The 22,550-nt window shown below is 36.1% G+C and overlaps 1 protein-coding gene across 4 annotated transcripts; it reads left to right on the top strand.

The window, feature by feature from the left end:
• Window positions 1–10,484: 10,484 nt before the first annotated feature.
• LOC114266927 (NADH--cytochrome b5 reductase 1-like) lies at window positions 10,485–21,919 on the top strand. 4 transcript variants are annotated; one of them, XM_082866342.1, is made up of 7 exons: window positions 10,485–10,695; window positions 11,155–11,239; window positions 11,727–11,806; window positions 11,921–13,290; window positions 14,450–14,527; window positions 15,575–15,670; window positions 21,431–21,919. In XM_082866342.1, exons 4-7 carry the CDS (start codon window positions 13,279–13,281, stop codon window positions 21,509–21,511), a joined length of 267 nt encoding a protein of 88 aa, XP_082722468.1. In that variant the 5' UTR covers window positions 10,485–10,695; window positions 11,155–11,239; window positions 11,727–11,806; window positions 11,921–13,278; the 3' UTR covers window positions 21,512–21,919. The 4 variants fall into 4 exon arrangements, with proteins under 4 accessions (XP_082722468.1, XP_082722471.1, XP_082722469.1 ...); XM_082866345.1 differs by having other exon boundaries at window positions 10,502–10,695; window positions 11,155–11,189; window positions 15,581–15,670; XM_082866343.1 differs by having other exon boundaries at window positions 10,502–10,695; window positions 11,155–11,189.
• Window positions 21,920–22,550: the final 631 nt, after the last annotated feature.

Here is a 22,550-nt window from a genome sequence, read left to right as displayed (position 1 = left end):
CATCTTTGTTTGATTTGAGTTCGTTCTTGTGATTGATCCATGAAACAAACCCTAGATGATTTATGAAAACAAGATTTGTTGGAAGATTATTCATGGGTTATGTATTTTGAATTGTTCATGTAATGTATGAATATGAGAAAGGAATGATTCCATGAATTTGATGTTGATGCAAGATTGATATGTTTAATGTGGATTACACTTATATCATGCTTATATATCATGTTTTTGAGTTATTTTTGCATGGATTTGGGCTTGGAAATGAGGTGGGAGAGTTTTCATCCTTCTGCCATTTTCGAACTGTCTGGGTGTGCCCAGACCGCTCATGCGGCCATGGGCTTTGCACGAGTGGCCCATGCCTTGAACCAAAAGTCGGTTGCACTGTGCACTCGAGCGGCTTCAATTTTCACACATGCGGAGCCAGACCGCTCAAGTGATTGGACCGACCGCACGTGCGGCCAGGCAGGGAAAAATATGTGTTGTTTTGTGTTGCTACTCCCAACCTCCAGAACACATTCCCAACCTTATTTAAACCCTTTTAGGAGTGAAATGATTATTAGAAATTCATTAAAGAAGGTTGTGAATTATGAAAGATAAGTGTTCGAATTGAAACAAATGATTTATGGAATGTGAGTGTGAAATGTTTGTGTATGTCGTGTGGCAGAGGAGACGCCGCGAAATCAAGCACACTGTGAGTAGTAATATTGTACATTTATGCTCTTTATTGCATACCTTGAACCATGAATGGTGAATGGTGCCAACACCACGAATTGAATGGAAATGAAAAAACTTCATTAAAAAACTTCATTTTAGCCCAAGGCCGCTTGGTTTATATGATTATGGATATTGTGACAACTTTATGATCACCTATTTACATTGTTTTACTGTATTATTACTCATTAAGCTTCGCTCACCCAATTTTATGTATGTACATATAGGTAATCCGCAACATGGAGCACACCCCTAGAGTCAGCTTCATAAGCCTTTTTGTGACCCAATTGAGTCATGTCTCCGAGACGGAGTTTTGTCTTTGACTCGCACCATACCTTTGCCTTATTTTGTTTTTGTTATTATGGTCTTGGGTTGTAAACAATGTGTACAAATTTCTCTTGGCTCTTATATTTTTGTTGGGCATGTAAATGTATTAATGTGCTATGTGTTTAACTCTATAATTTTGCTCATGATTGGCATAGCTCAATGGACTTCTCTTTATTATCTGCTTCTATTTATGGCCCCATTAACATAAATATTTTGTATGCTCGTTTGAGGCCTTCAGTAATCCACTGATTACTGGCCGGTTATGACCCAAACTCTTAAGGGCAGGTTCGGGTCATGACATTCAGTCAAACCTAGTGTTTCTCCTGATGTTACTCAGCCCTTTTCCAATCCATCTCTTCATAGGTCTATTGTTGGGGCTCTACAATACCCCACTATCACACGCCTTGATTTGTCTTTTATTATTAACCATGCCTATCAACATATGCATCAACCTACAAATACCAATTTTTGTCCGTCAAATGATTGCTCAGATTTGTTAAAGGTACAATTGGCCATGGCTTGACATATTCACCCAGTACTTTTGATGTGCATGCCTTCTCAAACTCCAATTGGACTGGTGACTTGGTTTATCAAAAGTCTACTTCAGTCTTCTTTGTTTTCTTAGGATCCAACCTTATTTCTTGGTCTGCTAAGAAGCAGGCCACTGTTTTCTGGTCTTCAACTAAGGCTAAATATCGTGCCCTAGTCCATGTTGCTACTAAATTAAATTGGCTCAAAATGCTTTTGGCCGATTTACATATTTTTTTCCCCAACTATACCTATTTTGTGGTGTACTCTTGTATTCAATCTAGTTTTCCATTCTCACTCCAAGCACATAGAAATTAATTGTCATTTCGTGCGTAAACGAGTTCTTGCCAAGGACATTGCTCTTCAGTACATTCTTACTTTGGATCAACTTGCTAATCTATTTACTAAGCCTTTGTTTGTATCTTGTTTCGACTATTTGAAGTCCAAAGTCATGGAGTTTCCAACCCCTATGATTTTACAGGGGCAAGATAGACAACCACACAAAGATGATAATGGTACACCAGTAATAGCTAAGCATATCTCCTCAACAACTTTATCATTAACAACAAATGTAGTTAGTTGGAAATTATACAAGTTGTATTAGTTAGTTACAGAGTATAGATACATTGAGTATATATATATATATATATTAAAGTTAGTTACAACTACTGAGATAGATTTGTATATATATGAGTATTACTCATATCATCAAATAATGAGAATCATTTTTAGCTTTTCCACATAATGTCATTCTCTGAATTTCTTTTGTTTTGTGAGCTTTGAATTTTTGCTTCACTTGTATGATCTTCTTTTTCTCTATTTGTACAGTTTGAATCTTTGTTGATATTGCATCTACTTTTGTATTAGTGGAATCTTCAAAGTCATGTATGTAACTATAAAACATATTGTTAATTTTTTTATTGTAATGATTTAGTTTTAGGAATTTGATTTGAATGTTTTTTACCTTATCATGGCAAGAGTCTGTGACTGTAGACACCCCATTTTTTACCACCCGCAAGACTTGTGTGCTTTGTCCTGTACACTCGATGATGAGAATAGTACTGTGCATGATTCGCTTTCTCAACCAAGGTCAGGCGCTCAAAACAATCTCAAACCTTTCATATCTACACTGATTAAACCCCTGAATTTTATTTTTTAACCTTGTGCTGCCTTATGCTAAGCTTAAAATAGAGAAACAGGGGAACACTTGTGGGCCCTGTCTTGCGTCATTGAGGGCCGGTCGTGGTGATTTGGGGCCGACCGTGTCTCGATGGACGGCCGACCTCGATAGCGATAGACACTGTTTTGGACGGGAGCCTGCCAACTATTAATTTTTGGAGATATTTTCGACTTGTTTTTCTCAAATTCTATAAAAACAAGGTCCTACCTCTATTTTGAGGATTGAACAATTTAAAAAGAGCCTATACACATATTAAGAGCTCCTTCTTCTTGAGCAAGTCATATTTGAACAAGCTTATCACCGTTAAACCATCTCCATACTCCATATACACCCTCAAACCTTAACCTTGGAACCTTGGTTGAACCTTGAGGAGTACAATTCAAGCTTGAGAGTGTGTTAGGATTGAGTTTGATCAACAACCAAAGCTTACTCCATTTGAGAGGTATAAGCTTGTAACTCTTACTTTTGCTTTCATTTTCCACCCATTTCTTGTGTCTTTGTATTGTTTTGATCCTAGTTCAAGTGTTGAAACTTGGGTTTGAATAGCTACCAAAACGTAAAAAGGGTTGACACCCTCTCTTACACCTTACTTCATAGCTCAACCTTTGTTTCTATACTCTTTTCTTTGACCTTTCAAATTGATTTTCAGAGTTCAAAAAAGGCTAAAAGTCATGTTTTGAGGTTTCAAATGTGGAGGGGTTAGCCACCCCTCCTTGTTCTTGCTTACTAGCCTTATTTTCTTTGCTTGTTGTTTAGCTTTTTTGGGGCCACTGCTTTTCACCTATTAGGGGTTGTTTTAGGGCTGTCCTAATTTATTTAATTAGTTCATGCTTTGATTAGTTCACTTGTTATATCATAAGTTCTCATATATAGCTTGTTGCATGTTGTTCTTAGCTTTTCTTTAATTAATTTCCATGTTAAGAGCCTCATTTTAATAAGCAACTTACCATTCATTTCTTTCATTTGAGAGTTGTTTCAATCGGTTGATGGTTGTTCAAAATATGAGCTAGAGATCTATGCTTGATAGTTGTTTCTACGAAGGTTTATCGCCAACGGCATAGTCTCTCTTTCATGTTGAGAATTATTTCCCGTTTGACATGCTTCTCATTTTGTGGACGTAATCTTTAGAGGACTTAACAATTACCTTGGACAAATGGACTAAAGAATGGAAAGGTCTAAAAAAAGTATTAAAATGAACCAACCCACATAAAGAAAATGAGTCATATTGCTTGGATTCGGCTGGATGTTATGCCAAGTCTATTGTGTCAAGGGTCGTCTTACATTAATTCATGATGTTTCAATGAGCCTTGAAGCGTTTCTACCTCCCTCTTTGAGCTTACTCCATGATAGGACGGAGGGATGGTTATTGATTCATTACATTCATTGATTTTTGTCCAAAATCATGTCCTAATTCATCAAGCAATCAATTTGCTCATTGATGGTTTTGGAAATGACTTTATTCTTCTCTTGAGGCTTTCCATAACAAAGAAGAGTAGAATGGACAAACAGAGTTCTAAATAACTCTGTCTTCACTATTTTCACTTTAGAGCGCAAAAACAGGCTTTTTCACAAAAATAAGGCACAGTTGGCCTTTTTCCGACCCGGCCAGGCCTCATTTGAGGCCGACCAAGCTCCAATGTTTAGTCAGCAGCATGTTTTGTAGAAAACAAAGGGCAGTGGCTGAAGATGAAACAAAATAGTCTGGGCAAAGAGAGTAATTTCTGGATGCTATGCATGCGAGCATTGTTTATCCTTGTGCATCCTTGTTTGATGATTAATCATTAATTATTATTGTTGTAATTAATTAGTATTGTTGTACTTAATTAATATCATTGTAGCCATTGTTCATTTGTAATTGTTATTGCTAGTTAACTTAGATAGCTAGTTCATTTCTTTGGTATTCATTAGAATTTGTAGTAAGTAGTTAACTTAGCTTAATTCATTCATTTGAATTTATAATAGTTAATTTATTTGGACACTCAAACATTCATTCGGACCCTCCCGCGCGAGAGCAAATTGTAATAATGTGTATGTCTTTCAACCCCACGTCTTTTTCCCTTTTATTTATCCGCTTATGATGGAAAAAATAGAACATCATGTTTCTTTTAGCATTTCTCATGTTTGCATCCACTTGTCTTGCATGCATCAAGGCTTGGTTCATCATTCTAACAAGCATTGTCGTTTATTACTTCGTTGAATACGTGTTTAAAATTGCATGTTTCCAAATTGATTTGCATGTCATGATTAGTAGCCGAGCCTATAAATTGCATCATTGCATGTGTTGCATTAGTCATGTTGCATTAATTAGGGGCATGCATGTTTTCTAACTCTTTTGTTTCTTTTGGCTTGCCTTGGAGTACGATGAGCATTTTTGTGCTTTAACATACCACATGCGTGTGATTGTTGCCATGATAAACACGCGTACCATGAGGCTAAGTGCTTAATTGATATATTTGCTTGAATGTCTGTGGATAAAGGCTAATTGCTTAAATTCGGATGATTTGAGTAAATGTGCGTATGAGATCACTTGTTCAAGTGGTGCATATTCAAACAATTTTCAAACAAACATGAACCAAAATGTTCAAATATTTGCAAATTAGTCAATACTTGTGTGTAATACATAGTAAAGTTAGCCTAAAAATCGAAACAAGAGTATATAATATAGATAAGAATCACATCATGATTAGTAGAGGCCAATCTTTGATCGGGCGAGTGGGGTGCTCAATTCATGACCTTCCCTTCTCATGCCTAAGTTCCCGAGCCGAGACAACTTTGGTGATGACGACTAAGTGGCCTTTGGCGCAAAGTCTTGAGTTTACTAAATTTTTCAAAAATATTTATGTGGCGACTCTGTATCTAGCAAAGCAGTCCATTTTTGGCATTTTGATTCAAAATCAATTTTCCAAAAGATTTCCTAGATTTTGACTCTTTTGTGTTTTTCTGTTTCACATTGCACTTGTGAGATTAGATTCAAAACCACGAGAGTCTGAATTGTAGGGCTAGTCATATCCGAAAGGAGCATGAAAAGTCGAGCTATAGTGACATGATGGGTTGGATTTCTTATAGCTCAGTAACATGTCGAACTATGAATACTAGTTTAGTCCTTCTGAAGTTATATTCATTTAATTTTATTTGAAAAACACATATGTTTCCAATGTTTTTTCCAATGATTTTCTTTATATTTTATGGAATAACCTCATCATATTCATCTTGTAATCATAAATGTTGTGGTAGTAAACTTGTAATTTTATCACATTTGCTAATGTGAACATATTAGATTTTTGCCAATGGTTTTTTTTGAATAATTTTGATGGGTACCTTATAGTCTGTGTTCAATATATCAATCGCTGGAAATTGAATAAGTTTTTTCGCTTCTTTCTCAAACATGACAAATGATGCTTTGCCCAACGTATTATCAGATAATATATAAAAATAATGTAATTTGATTACTTTATTTTTTGATAGTTTGTATATATATATTTGTATTTGTACCTTGGAATTGGCATATCCACTTTAATACTACAATTTTCGCAAAGAATTTAGAATTGAGTATTCGTATGATAGTTTTTGCATGAAACATAGTATCCATATTCCATTTCTATTTTTCGTATTTTCGCTGTGCAACTCACATTTATCTCCTCCAATACTCTTCATAGCGCGAAACCCACTTCCCTGGCTTCTTACAGGAGCTTGCCAGCAATGCTCAGGTTAGGCCAATCGGAGAAAGTGAGTTCTTGGGTTTTCATGATTCCTTGCACTACTTCCGTAAACGAGACCACGAGAATGGGCATGCTACCAAATTGGATAGCGATAGGAGGGAGCGATGAGGGAATGGGCCCATTTGGTGGAGGTTTTTGATGATTAGGAGTGTTGAGGGAGATGGTGGTAGGTTTTTGTGTGGTTTTCGGGTGGTGGATAGCCATTTGAGAAGAAAAAGTGTGAAGAAAAACAAGGGAAGAAGAGAGAAATAAGGGATGCAACAAAGAGAACATTTTTTGTTTTTCTATATGAGTTGCAATTTCAAACTTGAAAATTATGTGTTTGAGCAAACCTAGAGATCTGAGCATTTGGCGGTTATACTAGCCTACACCTACGTCAAGGTGGCCTAACCTAGGGGTCCATGAGACTCAACGATATTCGCGACAGGGCATTCTCTTGAACTAGCCCTGTTCTTTTGGAATGATTGGGGATCATTAGTTAAGGGCGGATAAGAAGAAGGGTTTGCCAAGAAGCTCTATCTCTTCCGCAAGATTTCTTTTCATCCTCGGAGAGATGACTTTCTCGGACAAAGTTCTTAGATAGAATATTCCCTCATGTGCCTTGCACATGGGGCTCCACCATCACAAGTTGCCTATATATAGCACACACCTACAACTTTAACAAGAGATTTTGGAAGAGACTATTTTTAGCCCTTTTGAGTCCAAGCTCATATTGGTCTCTAGGTTCGTTGATCCAAACCCTTTTGAGATTAGAGCAATATAGCCCACTCAATAATGATGTCTCTGAGCCCACTAATTTTGGGCTTTCCGATTGGGCTCTAATTGGGCTTAATCAATTAGAAGGGCTCGAGTTAACCCCTCTTATAGGGTTATAATTGGAACATGTGGTGTGTGGAATGAAAATAATAATATATAACCAAACTGATAAGTGTGTGAAGTAAGATACGATATGCACAAAGATGAAAGGATTTGTGGAAATAGAATTTCCTACTCTCTGCCTATATTTAAATGATAAGAGGGTAAAATGATTATGGGTAATACAAATTTTTCTCTATAATATATTTCTTATGTAAAATGATGTAGAAGAGTTTTTTGTTTTTTTTAGTCATCCAAAGACATCAAACTGCTTTCTTTTTCTAGCCGAGCTACTACTTGTATGTGTGTGTGATTCATGATAGCTCTTTTTCTCTTTCTTGGATTTCTTAAGTAGAAAGCAATAAATCGAGGTGCGCGTAAGCTGACTTGGACACCTGGTTATTAAAAAAAAAAAAAGTCAATGTAATTCTAAGGAAGTGCTAGATGGTTAGAAACCACACACCCGACTATGAGAGAATAAAAGCACACTTATTTCTATTAAAAGCTCACTCTTTGCTTAGGCTAATTAAGTAATGTACAAAGTGCATGACCAAGAGTGTGGCATATACCTGACAAGTCAACAAAAAGTAGAAAGAAAAAAAAAAATGGCATAGTTATGACATTTTGTGATTTATGTTACAAAATTTTGTAAAATTTTGATTTAAAAAAATTATTGAAGGACATATCATATAGACCTTTTAAGAGTGCACATAGTAGTCCACATAAATTCTATGATAACAATGTACAGTGGGATAGAAAGATACAAAAAATTCGAAGTGAGAGACCTCTAGCAATAGACAAATTCTTCATGGTATTCTTATTACTAATGAAGTTGTTGATTTGTGGAAGGTTTGATTTTCAAATTGGACTTCAAAAAAGCTTTTGACAGTACTAATTGGAAGTACCTACAGAATATGCTTCATGAACTTGAATTTGGGAATAAGCAGATTTCTTGGATTGAAGAATGCATAACCTTATCAAGCATCTTGGTCTCTCCCACAAATGAGTTCATTACGCAATTCTTTTTCAATTATTGTAGTTAAAAGCTTGTTATTCTTCTAAAGTGGACTAAACATCTCAATTTGATCAAGGGAATTGATATAAGATCCAGCGGTATTGCTCAAATTCATTTGCAATTTGAGACAATACCTTCATATTCTACAATCCTAATTGGAATGATATTATAAATATCAAGAGGGTCTTTAAATTTTTTGAAGTTGTATCGAGCCTTAAAATTAACTTCCACAAATCAGTGTTATGTGAAGTTGATGTTAGCAATGAATTCGCACAAGTTGTCACTTTCTTGAAATACAATCACAAAATGTCAATGATTTATCTCTTGATGGCTTCCAGATACTGAAGGATTCAGGAGCTGTAATTGAATTTGGAAGATGTAATAATTTGTTGTTGGAGATGGTTGTAGGACTTGTTTTTATAGGACACTTGGATTCTTGATAATCCATTGAAGGATTCCTTTCCAAGGCTCTTCAATTTATCAACCTTGAAAGATTCCTTTGTGTGGATTTCTTTGTTTCATCCCAGTGGTTGACCAACTGCAGAAGAAATCTCTATGCGTGGGAAGAGGAGAAGCACAATCTGTAACGCCCCAACCCCTTACATGTTATCGATATTGTCCGCTTTGGGCTATGCCCACACGGATTTGTTCTTCCCAGTGGGTCATCCATCCCAGAACTACTCCAGCCTAAGCATGCTTAATTGGGGAGTTCTCCTAGGGATTTCACCACTTGGGAAAAGGCCTCGATACTATATAAGGGTCCATGTTTTTACTTTTATAGCCCAAGAACTCCCCAACTATTCCCGATGTGGGACACCGAGACCTTACAATCCACCTCCCTTAAAGCTGCATGTCCCCATGCAATAGCTTGCTAGCTCATAAGCCCACCCACATGCATCGAGAAACACCAGGGGCCCACACTCCAGAGAGTCGGCTTTGATACCATTTGTAACGCCCCAACCCTTCACATGTCATCAATATTGTCCGCTTTGGGCCACGCCCGCACGGATTTGTTCTTCCCAGTGGGTCATCCATACCAGAACTACTCCAGCCTAAACACGCTAAACTGGGGAGTTTTGTTAGGGATTTCACCGCTAGGGATTTCACCACTCAGGAAAAGACCTCGATGCTATATAAGGGTTCAGATTTTTACTTTTATAGCCCATGAACTCCCCCTCCATTCCTGATATGGGACACCAGGACCTTACACAATCACTTGATTAATCTGTTATAGCTTAATGTTCAATTGAGACCAAATAGAAGTGGCAAGGTCATATGGACAACCTCTTCATCCTTGATTTTTTTTCATTTAAGTCTTGTTATCAAACCTTTGAAAACTCCTTTGGCCCTTTTCTTTCCTATTAATGCTATTTGGAACATTGTTTTGAAAACCGGACCGGTGAGCGAACCGGAAAAGGGACCGGGTGGATGGGTCACTGGTTCAACCGTCGGGTCGAAGCGGTCGAACCGTGACGTCATAATTAATATTATATAATTATAAATTATAAATAAATAAAAATATATATAATTACTGAAATAATAAAAAAAAAGTGTTGCATAATATTTACTAATAATATTTAATAAAGTCATAATTGTTAAAAAAAAGTCACTAGTTTTAAAGAAATTAAAAAAATTTAACATTCCCTCCAAACAAATTGATTGAATGCTAGATTTAATTTTGGAGAGAAATAAAATTTTCAACTTTCCCTCCAATCAAATATGATTCAAACAATTTGATTGAATCCCACATTCAATTTTTAGGTTCTCTTTGAACAATTGTTTTCCTATAAATAGGAATAGACTTTCATTATTTCTTCAAGCTTCCAATGAGACTCCTCCTCATGAGAGGAGACTCTTGAAGTAAGAATTTTTAGTCAAAATTTTGATATAATATATATATATATATATAAGAAAGAAAGAAAAGAAAGAAAGAAAAAAAAACAAAAAAACCAACCGGGTTGGTCCACCGAACCGGAACCGGTTCACCGGTTTTCCCGGTTGGACCACCGGTTATTCCGGTTTTCACTAATAACACCGGTTTTTGGCCAACCCCGGGTCTGGAGGGTTTTCCGGACCGGAGAGGGGACCGGTTCCCGGTTCCACCGGTTCGACCGGCCGGGCCGGTCCGGGTCTGAAAACCATGCTCCCAGGTATTCTCCTGTTCTAAACATACAAAACATTATCTCTCTCTCTTTCTCTTTCTCTCTCTCTCTCTCTTACACACACAATCAGTCACCACCAAATCTCACGTCAACTCACCACAGGCCCTTACCATCGGGAAGCATTCGACATCGCACATTGCCACCGCCACCGTCACAAATCGCCACCGTTGCAAATCACCACCGCCACTGCCGCAATACCAGGTTATATCTCGCTCTTTCTCTCAGTCTCGCGCTCTCTCTTTCGTTCTCGTTCTTGAGCTTGCCGTATCCCCAAAATCGTATAAAACTTGCCCTATCCCCTTTCACTCTTATTTCCCAAATCTGTCTCGATTTTGCTCTCTCTCTCTCTCTCTCTCTCGATTTTGCTCTCGATATTCCTCTCTCAATTTCGCTCTGTTTCTCGCTCTATAAATCGCCATGGTCGTCTGAATAAGAGACCTCCAACGGTACAAACTCCCTCAATTTCTTTATCTGGTAATCTTTTTGTTCTCTTCCTTTCTCTCTCGGATCTCCTCTCTCTTTGTTTCTTCTTGTTTTATGATCTGAATCTACTTCTAGGGTTTGGATCGAAACATTAAGGGTCTTTGGATGACCAGTTATGTTTTTATAAAATTTAATCTATTTCATTTTTATTTTAATTTTTTTTGTTGCATTTTGTAGGTCTTTGGATTCATGAAATGGGATGCTCACTGTTGGTGAGCATGGCTTCCCTCATTTGCTTGATAATTTTGCCTATAATATTTTAGTAAGTTGTTTAGCTGTACACTGATGTATTTTCTAGACTTCAGCAGTTTTTTTTGCTGAATTCATTCTTGTTTTCTATGTTAATTTCCTCCTGATTTTGTTGTTTGGTGAAGCACACTGACTTCCTCATCAAAATAAAATATATAGAGGTAGTCAAGTTGGACTCTTTTCAGAGTTGAACAATAATAAACCTCTTTCATTTTGATTTTTTTAAATTATTTCTTTATTTTTGTTTTGTTTTTATTTTTGGTGAAGTGTTTTTTGAAGTAATTTCTTAAAACAACCCAACTTTTTAGGAACCACTAAAAAGTTATTTTTGCACAAAAACAAAATGATGGTGTTTTCAAATTTTTTAGTGTTTTTATTTCTGAAAATACAAAGAAAAAAGCAAAACAAAAATACAACCAAACATCAAGAATATTTTCTTCTCACTACCATGTAGTTTTTTTATGAGCAATACTAAGGGCAATGGCTCATCTTGGATGCAGGTAGCTGAAGTTTCTGAGGCCATTCCTTCAAATGGTTGTATACATGAAGAAGTGAAAACTACATATGAAAATTTGAGAAGGTACGACTCATTGGGATATAACTTCATTTTCTTTGAGCCAGAATTGATCTAATTTTGCTCTTAATCCCAATCAATTTTTTGATTTTCTGATCTGCTTTCTTTATTTTTGCAAAGATCAAGAGAACCTTGTGGAATTATTAAATGAAATGGCATTACTGAAGGAGAGGAACAAATCAATGGAAGGTGAACTAAAAGAAATTGAAGAGAGATATTCAAAGATAAGTCTCAAGAAAAAGGGTTTTGCATTATTAAATATAGAAAAAGGGTTTTGCATTATTATGAAGTATTGTAATGTTTGAAACTTCTTACTGCAAGAAAAAGAAAGATTAAATCTCTATTGGTTCAACTATTTGATTTTCTTTGATTTGATTACTTAACTAGAGGATACCAAGGGGCTCTTGTTGCTAGGTCTTGAACTGTGTTTGGTAACAGGTTACTGTGAAATCTAAATCTAGAGAAGAAATCAATTTCATTATTGCTCTGTTTGGTTGCTGAGAATAGGTGGGAAAAGAACCTATTTAAGTTTGGAGTGCATTAATAGAATGCCTATCAGTTTATTTTTTTATTTTCTAGGAAATACTTGTTATTTCAGGTAAAAAGCAATGTTGAAAACAATCAAAGCCCTCCAAAAATTAAAAAGATATTAAAGCATTTATGGTAATAAAAAAAAATGTTACTCTGACAATAATAATCATATAATTGAAAATCTTTCATGATACTTGGCATTGTTGTGAGGTGTTTTATATTTTTAGTGTACACTGAAATATACTGTAATTGCAAGCACTTAGCTTCTCTCCCATGCCGTGACTATAGTCTAAGTTAGAGAGGAGCCAGACCCTTTTGCCAAACACTCGACTTCTCTCTAGTCAAATGGAGTCCAATCGTGAGAGGAGTAGGACCATTTCGCCAAAACTCGAAAGCATGTAACATCAAAGTTGTTAGAGGTGCATCCATGCCTTTTTCTATTCTGGAATCTAATTGTTAGCATCTATCAGAACATCATTTTTTTTGGTTTGGGAAGTGCCTTTTATTTTTGTTTCTGTTTCAATTCCAACTCAGCATGATAGCTAATAAATTCATTAAATAATTCTTTTGAAATTAATTTTATATATGTTACAAATTAAAAATACTTTAGTGTTTATCTGCCAGTATTGCTTTTTCCAGTCAACTCTGGCTCCACAAGACTAATACTAAAATGTTGTTTTGGCAAATCTGTATATGCAAGCTGCAAAAAAATCTTTAGATTACAAGGTGTTCGACATTGGTTGGCAATCGAGTATTTGATACGGCTTCTGAATAATTGAGTGTCCTATTTTAAGAGATTTTATTTCAGAAATTAGCTGCAAGGTTGAATGAAGATGGAGTGTTGCCAGAATTTGGGTCAGTTGCCCCTGAGCATCCTAGTCCGGTCTCTGTTCTTGATGACACAATGTATAGGGATGATGCTCTGTCTCTTGTGAAACAGATGCCAGATGTCCTCAAAGGTAGTGCTTTGCATTACTGAGACTATGTGGTTTGATATGGCAAAAAAACTTGAGCAGTTATTATTGAATTCCTGATACGTGGCTCTATACAAGATTTAAACTTCTGATAGATTTTATTTATTTATTTCAAAAATTGTTCTACTGCACAAGTTAATTTAAATATGCTAGGATATAGTGACTATTATTATATAAACTTGACATGATCAAAGGAACTGAAGCTCTATCACTTTAATCTGGGTATTGCAAAAACAAAGCATAAGTGTATAGTCATCTGACTATCCATGGAAACTAATTAAGAATGTGAACAAATCTTGTGTGTTTTTTCTGTAATTTTGTAGAGAGAAGCAAACTTCGCTAAATTACTTAAGGTTGTGTTTGAATCAAGGCTTTGAAGAGGGATTTGCAAAGAGTGAGAGAGAGAGAGAGAGAGAGAGAGAAAAGAATGGGAAAAATGAATGAAATAGAAGCTAGATTTTTATCACATTTCCCTTTCCTTTTCCCTCCACAAATCCCACCCCAAATCCTAGATCCAGACTTTGTCCCATGAAGTTTGCCTCGTAGGAAAATCAAACCATGTCTATTGTAATTTGAATATCTGTTTTATTTTTGTTACACTTGAATATCACGTGGCTCTATACAAGATTTAAACTTCTTATAGAATGCACAACTAATTAAAGCATTTGAAAACAAGTCAAATTACATTACAGATGGATAGTTTTTTTTTTTTGAAAAAAAAAAGAAAAGAAAAGTAGTTCTAGCAAGTATTTCATAGCTTTGGACTAAAGTTGCAAGTTATTCATTACATTTGAGTACATTTGAGGGTTTAGAATTGTACAATTTAAATCACCATATCTTGTCCAAATAAATTCAGGTTATGTTTAGATTGAAGGATTTCAAATGAATGGATTTAATGTTGAATTATATATATATATATAAACACTCTTGCCCAAATATATGAGTTTATTATTCTTAATTTCATTGTTTTCTCAGACAGAGGAAAGGATAATCAAAGTGAACTTGTTGGTTACTTTGAACTTGTTATAAACGTATACGAGCGCTATAATGTTCCATTAGTTTATTTACTACTTCTGATTTAGTTTTATCTAGTTCTCATTCCTTTTAGATTGCTTTTGTGTCTTTGAATCTTGATATTAATTAGATGTATCCACAAGGAAGGATGTCCTACCATTTTCGAGAGATGCGTGAAGGTGATTACCTAACTGTGAAGGGACCCAAGGTAAATTTTCTTCCTCTTTTTGGCATAATGGTGATTGGAATATGGATTATTATGGTAATGTGAAACAAAAATGAGAACTTGATATTGCACTTGTTATAAATGTGTGATGTCTAATAGCTTTTGGAAAACATAGTATGCTTTTGGAAAACTTAGTTGCTGGGACCATCATATGACTTGTTATTGTCTTTTTAAGTGCTGAAATGGTGTAGAGGCAATGTGTCTTATTATTGGAATTGATACCTAAAGGGACCAATGTCACTTAATGCTGAAATTATGGATTAAGAACCCAAGAAACTCATAAATTAGTGGCAGGTAGATAATAGTTAAGTAGGGCAATTTATTAATAATAAAAAAGAACATGGCATAGTCAAGCTTTGTTATGTAATTTGCCCATAAGTTGGGCAATGACATTTTTTGAATTTGAAGGGCTTTAATTGACAAATTTACAATATCATGCTGGTTTTGCAAGCATATTTTGTAACTAATATGGAGCCAATCAAGTTTTGGGAGTTTGTCTCACTTGTTCTTAAAGATCTTGTTCTTGTCTTTTCTAGGTAGCAGCACTTGAACAAGTTTTGGGAGTTTGGGGCTACTTTTTTTCTTTAAAAAGTTATATTGACATCTATATATTTTCTATATCATTTGATTTGGCTCCCATTGATTAATGGATATGACTAGCATTTACATTCGCTGCTTTGGTACTTTCCCTTGTCCATTTTCAGGATCTTACAAATATGTCTTCATCCAATATGCCTTCAAGTTCCCCATTATTAAGTGTAAAATTTTAAAAATTTTAAACATTTCTAGTTTAAACGGTGGCCTGCTAAATATATATGTTAACCATCACACTATATTTGCAAAAGGAATCACGAGACAAAATAAAGCTTTGTTAACATCATCAAGAGGGCTTCTTTAGTACCATTTTCATGGGGATAGGTAGAATTTGGGAAACTGATTAGTTGCAAATTAAATTATTTTTCCATTAGAGCAACTTTACTATTTTCATTCTCATAGAGTTTGTATAATGATATTTTTCTCTCTATCTAGGCAAAGAGGAGTTGTGTCAAGTTGGATATTTATAGAAAGTTCTCAAATGCATTAGCAGGAACAGTGATTGCTTCAGTTGCTTGGATAGGATATGAGGTATGCTTCTAATGAGTAGACTCTACTTCTAATTTTGATGGGCAATAACATTGGTCTAATTTTGTTTATTAAATTCATTTTCATTTTCATAAATAGACACAAGCAGAAATCCCAACTACTTGGAGAAGATTACTAAGTGCTTAATTATTATGTTATGATTAAAGTGTTCCTCAGTGCCTCATGAATAATAAAATTAGTTTGACATGGGCAGTGGATATATTTGTAGTAACTATTTCAGCATCTTCTTTCCAATTTTTGAGAACTCAATTAATAAGCAGCATCTTCTTTCCAATTTTTGAGAACTCAATTAATAAGCATTCTTTTGCACATCTTGCTGTCCATCTGTTACTCTAGGTGGTGGTTCACGTTTTTTATTCAAAGTTTATGTTCATCTTTGTGTCATTAGACTCCTTAATCTTTTTCAAAACTCAACTATATCTGGTTTAACATAAATCTTCACAAGTTGTTGTACAAGTTGTGCTAGTAATTTCGACCGATAGGTTGGGAGAGCTGAACCACCGTGTGTCTCTCACAGACAGCTTCCCCTTGACAAATAGGACTTGTGACAATTGACGGAATGTAATTTGAACCCGTAGGTTGGGAGTTAGAGCCGAAAATGCTTTAAACTTAGTCGAAAAAGGGCGTTCTTGGGGTGAAATTTTAAAACAGGTCCTGAACTACCATGTGGCTGTCACGGACAGCTTTCCCACGACAATTAGGACCCGTGACAACAGATGTAATGTAATTCGGACCCGTAGTTTGGGAGTTAGAGCCAAAAATGCCTTAAACTTAGTCGAAAAATGGCGTTTCGAGGTCGAAAATTCAAAACAACCCTCGAACCACAGTATGGCTGTCACAAACAGCTTTCCCATGACAATTAGGACTTGTGACAATAGACGGAATGTAATTTGGACCCATTGGTTGGGAGTTAGAGCCGAATACGCCTTAAACTTAGTAGAAAAAAGGTGTTCCGGGGGCGAAAATTCAAAACAACCCCTGAACCACTGTGTGGCTCACACAGAAAGTTTCCCATGACAAATAGGACTTGTAACAACTGATGGAATGTAATCCGGACCGGTAGGTTGGAAGTTACAGTCGAATACACCCGAAACTTAGTCGAAAAAGGCCTTTTTGGGGAGGAAAATTCATAACAGCCCCCGAACCACCGTGTGACTCTCACGGATAGCTTTTCCATGACAAATAGGACTTGTATGTATGTATGTATCTATGTAGGTTTCCAGTCTCTCAAAAAATGGCCACGAAAAATAACAATAGTTCAGAAAATAAAACAAAAAAAAATAGTCCAAAACATATTTGAGATTGGCAAATAGTTATGGGATCCTTGTCATAGTAAAAACTTCGAAAGCTCAACACCATATTTTTATATCCCTCCCTCCCTCCCTCCCTCCCTGCACCTCAAAAGCATCAACCATGAGATGTCCAAAACTTGCAGATTCCTTAAGTGGGGTGAAATTTGTAAAGAAATTCAAGTAAATGGCCAAATTGACTGATCTATCATAAACAATAAGTCATTGTAAATTATTTCAGACCCCAGTCTGACAGTCAAATTCAAATAAGTATATTAGGCAATACAATTTACACAGTACATAGTTCAAAGTACAACTTTTTCGAAGTGAGGATGATGACGATAACAAAATGGTTAGGCATCGCTTCTTAAAGATTGGGAAGCAGCACATTTGTACAAGTCTTTGGTGCTTTAAGCGGCGACAACACCGATCCAACATCAGATAACAAATCCATATTTGCAGTGATCCAAAACCTGTTCAATAAAAATGATAATTTTGTTAGACAATTTTGACTAAAAAACTGAAGAATATACAAATCAATGGGCAACACCACATAAAATCAGGAGTGAATCTTGTCCATTTCTCACAGACTTCAGATCCTCCAATTAAGATCATCATATTACTAATTGATCTGTTTTAGCTAGGAAGATGGCTGTCATCACATAAGCGAAAACCAACAAACTTACGAATGTCAAGGCAAAGTCAAGAAAATCAAAATTTGGAAAAATATCTTAAAAATTGAGGTAATATTGTTCACTACAGGTGCTGAATTTTATAAGTAAAATGAGTCAAACAGCAAGTAGCTCAAACTCAACTCACAAAAGGCTTGTCGTGGCTTGTTTTGTGGTTAAAGCCTAGCACAAGCCGAATATCTAACTTCCTTAACAGTTGATCTGATATTCAGCAATAGGAGGTTCGGCTCAGCAAAGCTTGACTAGGTAAATTTGAAATTATATACAGCAATAAAAGAACAACAATACATCTACAGTGATCTCTACATAAAAAACACTAGTCAAAAAGACTGCAAGGTTTTATATCCCAAATCTAGTGTTAATCCAGTCTTTAAGCCAATGATATTTTGATAAGTCACATGTGAAATAGTTAGTAGATCGTAATCAAGCACTTTCAAGATAAACCCCATCTTGCAATGTTACATTCTCAACCAGAGCTCAAGCATGGTCAATACTCAACTCAGTTTGGCTTATTTACCACCCCTTGAATGTACTATTTTTTGTTGCTATGTTAAAAAGGTGACCGAGCAAAAGAATCTTCGTTTGTATCTCATAAAAATCCTAATGTCTACACTAAAAGGCAAGGTATTTTAAGAGTTAACAGATTGTAGCAGAGTGTCTTGCGGAACATTATGAGATTGTGAGATACATTATGACCTGAATAGGTTGCCAGAAGATTATGTTCCCTGTTCTAAAGAAGGATGGGGTCAATAATGTCAAGTTTTGGAAAATTTTAAAAAGGTTGGGGCTAATTGGTCTTTCAACTTTCATCAACATGATGACCATTGAATGCAACATACTAGACAGTAATTATTCTTAGTCAAAGTAATTCTTCCCTAACCACAAATGATTGAACAGACAGTAAAAATCATCTTTTTTAAAACACTTTACATTAGAGTTGATTGTGTTAGCCTATTAGATGTCTTTGTCCTCAGATTCCATTAGATCTTCATGGGATGTTCCTCTTCTGCATTCTTCACTTCAATCTCATATGCTTTTCTTTGCTTCACTTTTCTTTTCATTTCTTTTTAGCTTTTTTTATGGAGCTGAATGTCCTTTTCCATCTCTTTTATATTTCTTCATGGGCTGCAAAATGGTCAACAACTCTTAATGTGGGATTCTCTAATGTGTTGAATCTTGCAATTGTGGTTTAAGTTAAACAATTGCGGAGCATTTATTCTTGTCAATAAGTTACTAATTTTATTAATAACTTAAGACTGAAAGTTTAAATTTCAGGTTTATTGGCGTAGTAACCTATTCTTGGGCTACCTCAAGATGTGTTTGGACAATTTAAGAAAAATATTAAAAAGAACAAGAAAATAAAAGAAAAGAGAGAAGGCATTGAGTTCTTATATTAAAATAATGGAACTATTAATAATCTCGCACTTAAGAAAAACTCGGGTTATATAATGTAATTCAAATCCGCAGGTAGGGAGTTAGAACCGAATACACTCTAAACTTACTCGAAAAATGGCATTTCGAGGGCGAAAATTCAAAACAGCCCCCAAACCACTATGTGGCACACACAGACAGTTTCCCCATGACAAATAGGACTTGTGACAACTAATGGACTATAATTCGGACCGGTAGGTAGAGAGTTAGACCCGAATACGCCTTAAACTTACTGAAAAAAGGACGTTTCGAGGGCAAAAATTCAAAACAGCCCTCGAACCACTGTGTGGATCACATGGACAATTTCTCCATGATAAATAGGACTTGTGACAACTGACGGAATATAATTCGGACCCGTAGGTAGAGAGTTAGAGCCGAATACACCCTAAACTTAGTCAAAAAGGGCATTTCAAGGCGAAAATTCTAAACAGCCCCCGAACGACTGTGTGACTCTCACGGACAGCTTCCCCATGACAAATAAGACTTGTGACAACTGATGGAACGTAATTCGGACCCGTAAGTAGCGAGTTAGAACGGAATACGTCTTAAACGTATTCGAAAAAGAGCTTTCCAGGGGCAAAAATTCATAACAGCCCCCGAACGACCATGGGGCTCACACGGATAGCTTTTCCATGACAAATAGGACTTCTAAGAACTGACAGAACATAATTCAGACCCCTAGGTTGGGAGTTAGAGTCGAATGCACCCTAAATGTAGTCGGAAAAGGCGTTTCGGGGGTGAAAATTCAAAACAGCCCCGAACGACCGTGTGGCCCACACAGGTAGCTTCACCATGAAAAATAGGACTTGTGAGAACTAAGGGAACGTAATTCGGACCCATAGGTTGGAAGTTAGAGCCAAATACGCCCTAAACTTAGTCGAAAAAGGGCATTTCGGGGGCGAAAATTCTAAATAGCCCCCGAACCACCGTGTGACTCACACAGACAGTTCTCCCATGACAAATAAGACTTGTGACAACTGACAGAATGTAATCTGGACCCGTAGGTTGGGAGTTAGAGCCGAATACAACCTAAACTTAGTCAAAAAAGGACGTTTCGGGGGTGGAAATTCAAAACAATCCCCGAACGACCGTGCGGTTCTCATGGATAGCTTCTCCATGACAAATAAGACTTGTGAGAACCGACGGAACGTAATTCGGACCCGTAGGTAGAGAGAGCTTTCAGGGGTAAAAATTCAAAATAGCCTCTGAACAACCGTGTGACTCTCACGGATCGCTTCCCCATGACAAATAGGACTTCTGAGAACTGACGGAACATAATTCGGACCCGCAGGTTGGGAGTTAGAGTCGAATGCACCTTAAACTTAGTAGAAAAATGACGTTTCGGGGGCGAAAATTCAAAACAGCACCCAAACCACCGTATGGCTCACACGGATAGTTCTCCCATAACAAATAGGACTTGTGAGAACTGACGGAACGTAATTCGGACCTGTAGGTAGAGAGGTAGCTGAATACGCCTTAAACTTAATTGAAAAAGAGCTTTTCAGGAGCGAAAATTCAAAACAGCCTCCGAACGACCGTGTGACTCTCACGGATAGCTTCCCCATGACAAATTGGACTTGTGAGAACTGACGGAACGTAATTCGGATCCGTAGGTTGGGAGTTAAAGCCGAATACGCCCTAAACTTAGTCGAAAAGGGCGTTTCGGGGGCGAAAATTCTAAACAGCCCCCGAACCACCGTGTGACCCACACGGACAGTTCTCCCGTGACAAATAGGACTTGTGACAACTGACGGAATGTAATTCGGACCCGTACTTTGGGAGTTAAAGCCGAATACACCATAAACTTTGTCAAAAAAAGGCGTTTTAGGGCCGAAAATTCAAAACAGCCCCTGAACGACCGTGTGGCTCACGCGGATAGCTTCGCCATAACAAATAGGACTTGTGAGAACTAACGGAACGTAATTCGGACTCGTAGATTGGGAGTTAGAGCCGAATACGTCCTAAACTTACTCCAAAAAGAGCTTTCCGGGGACGAAAATTCATAACAGTCCCCGAATGCACCTTACACTTAGTCGAAAAACTCGCAACACTTAGTTTAAAAAGTGACAACTTTATAAACATAACATCTGCATATTCTAATAATTGTCTTTATATATTTATAGGACAAAGATATTACACATTACATTGTTTGTACAGTTGGTTGGAATAAATATTGCATAATACATATATATATATACTTTCTTTTATTTCTAAGAAGACATTTCTCGATTGTTCTACTTTAAATGCATGTTAGAACATGTTCCATATGGCTGACTGAATTGATATTTTGTAACCAATTCTAATGTTTCGTTTTTTGTTTTTCTTTGTAGATGGCTTTATTGCATGGACTTTTAGATAATCCATATTGGCGTATGGAGAAGAATTTTCACTTTTGTGTAGAACTAATATAATACTTTTGTCATCCTCAACTTTTGTGTAGTTCATTATTACTGATGCAAAAAACTTTTGACAATCAACAGATAATGACTGTCGTGATACATAGATCATCTTCTGTCGTGATACATAGATCATCTTCTGTCGTGGTACATATATACCATTTGTCGGCGTACATATAGGACGTTTTGTCATGGTCTATAGAAAACTTTTGTCGTGGTACATATATCACCTTTTGTCGTCGTATAGATTACGATGGTAATTTGTACCATGCCAAATGGTAATTTCGCTTGGTAGTAAATGTATTTTTTTGTATACGGAGGGCTTTGATTTTTGTATATATATTTTGTATGGAATTATTATTTTAGTTTGGACAATAGTTGATTTGTATGGACTTTGACATTTAAAGTTATTTATTTTTGGTATATGGATGCAGATTGTGGAATGATTGATAGTATGTATCATTTTGTTTATATACCTATTACAGGTTGCATTGAATATAGGCATGTTGTGGAGAAATTATAATTTTGCGATAAAACATAATATCATGTTTTTGGTGACTAAACAATTTGTAGCTAAAAAGAAATTGGGAAAAGACATTTGGCGACTAAAAGTTTTGTAGTCCAAAAATAAAAAATAAACATTTGGCAACTAAAAGTTTAGTAGCCAAAAAAAAAAAAAAAAGACATTTGGTGACTAAAAGTTTAGTAGCCAAAAGAGGAACCCTTTGCCGACTAAAAATTTAGTAGCCAAAGATGTGGGACTTTCGACAACTAAATTTTTAGTAGCCAAAAGAAGAACACTTTGCCGACCAAAATTTTAGTAACTAAAAATGTGGGATTTTAGGCGACTAAAAGTTTGGTCGCCGAAAAGAGTCTAATTTAATTTAATGTCCAACCTTTCGGTGGCTAAAATTTTAGTCGGGAATTGTATACATTTGACGACTAAAATTTAGTCGCTAACTACCTTTACCGACAATTTTTTGGCGACTACTTTTGCGACCAAATAATTTAGTCGCTAAAACCATTCGGTGACTAAAAGTTAACTTTTTGGGGA

This window comes from Camellia sinensis, chromosome 4, assembly GCF_055761805.1.
Source record: "Camellia sinensis isolate YWXY chromosome 4, ASM5576180v1, whole genome shotgun sequence".
In the NCBI taxonomy this organism is placed as follows: Eukaryota; Viridiplantae; Streptophyta; class Magnoliopsida; order Ericales; family Theaceae; genus Camellia; species Camellia sinensis.
The sequence above is the reverse complement of the archived record's forward strand: the minus strand, read 5'-3'. Positions and strand labels throughout refer to the sequence as shown.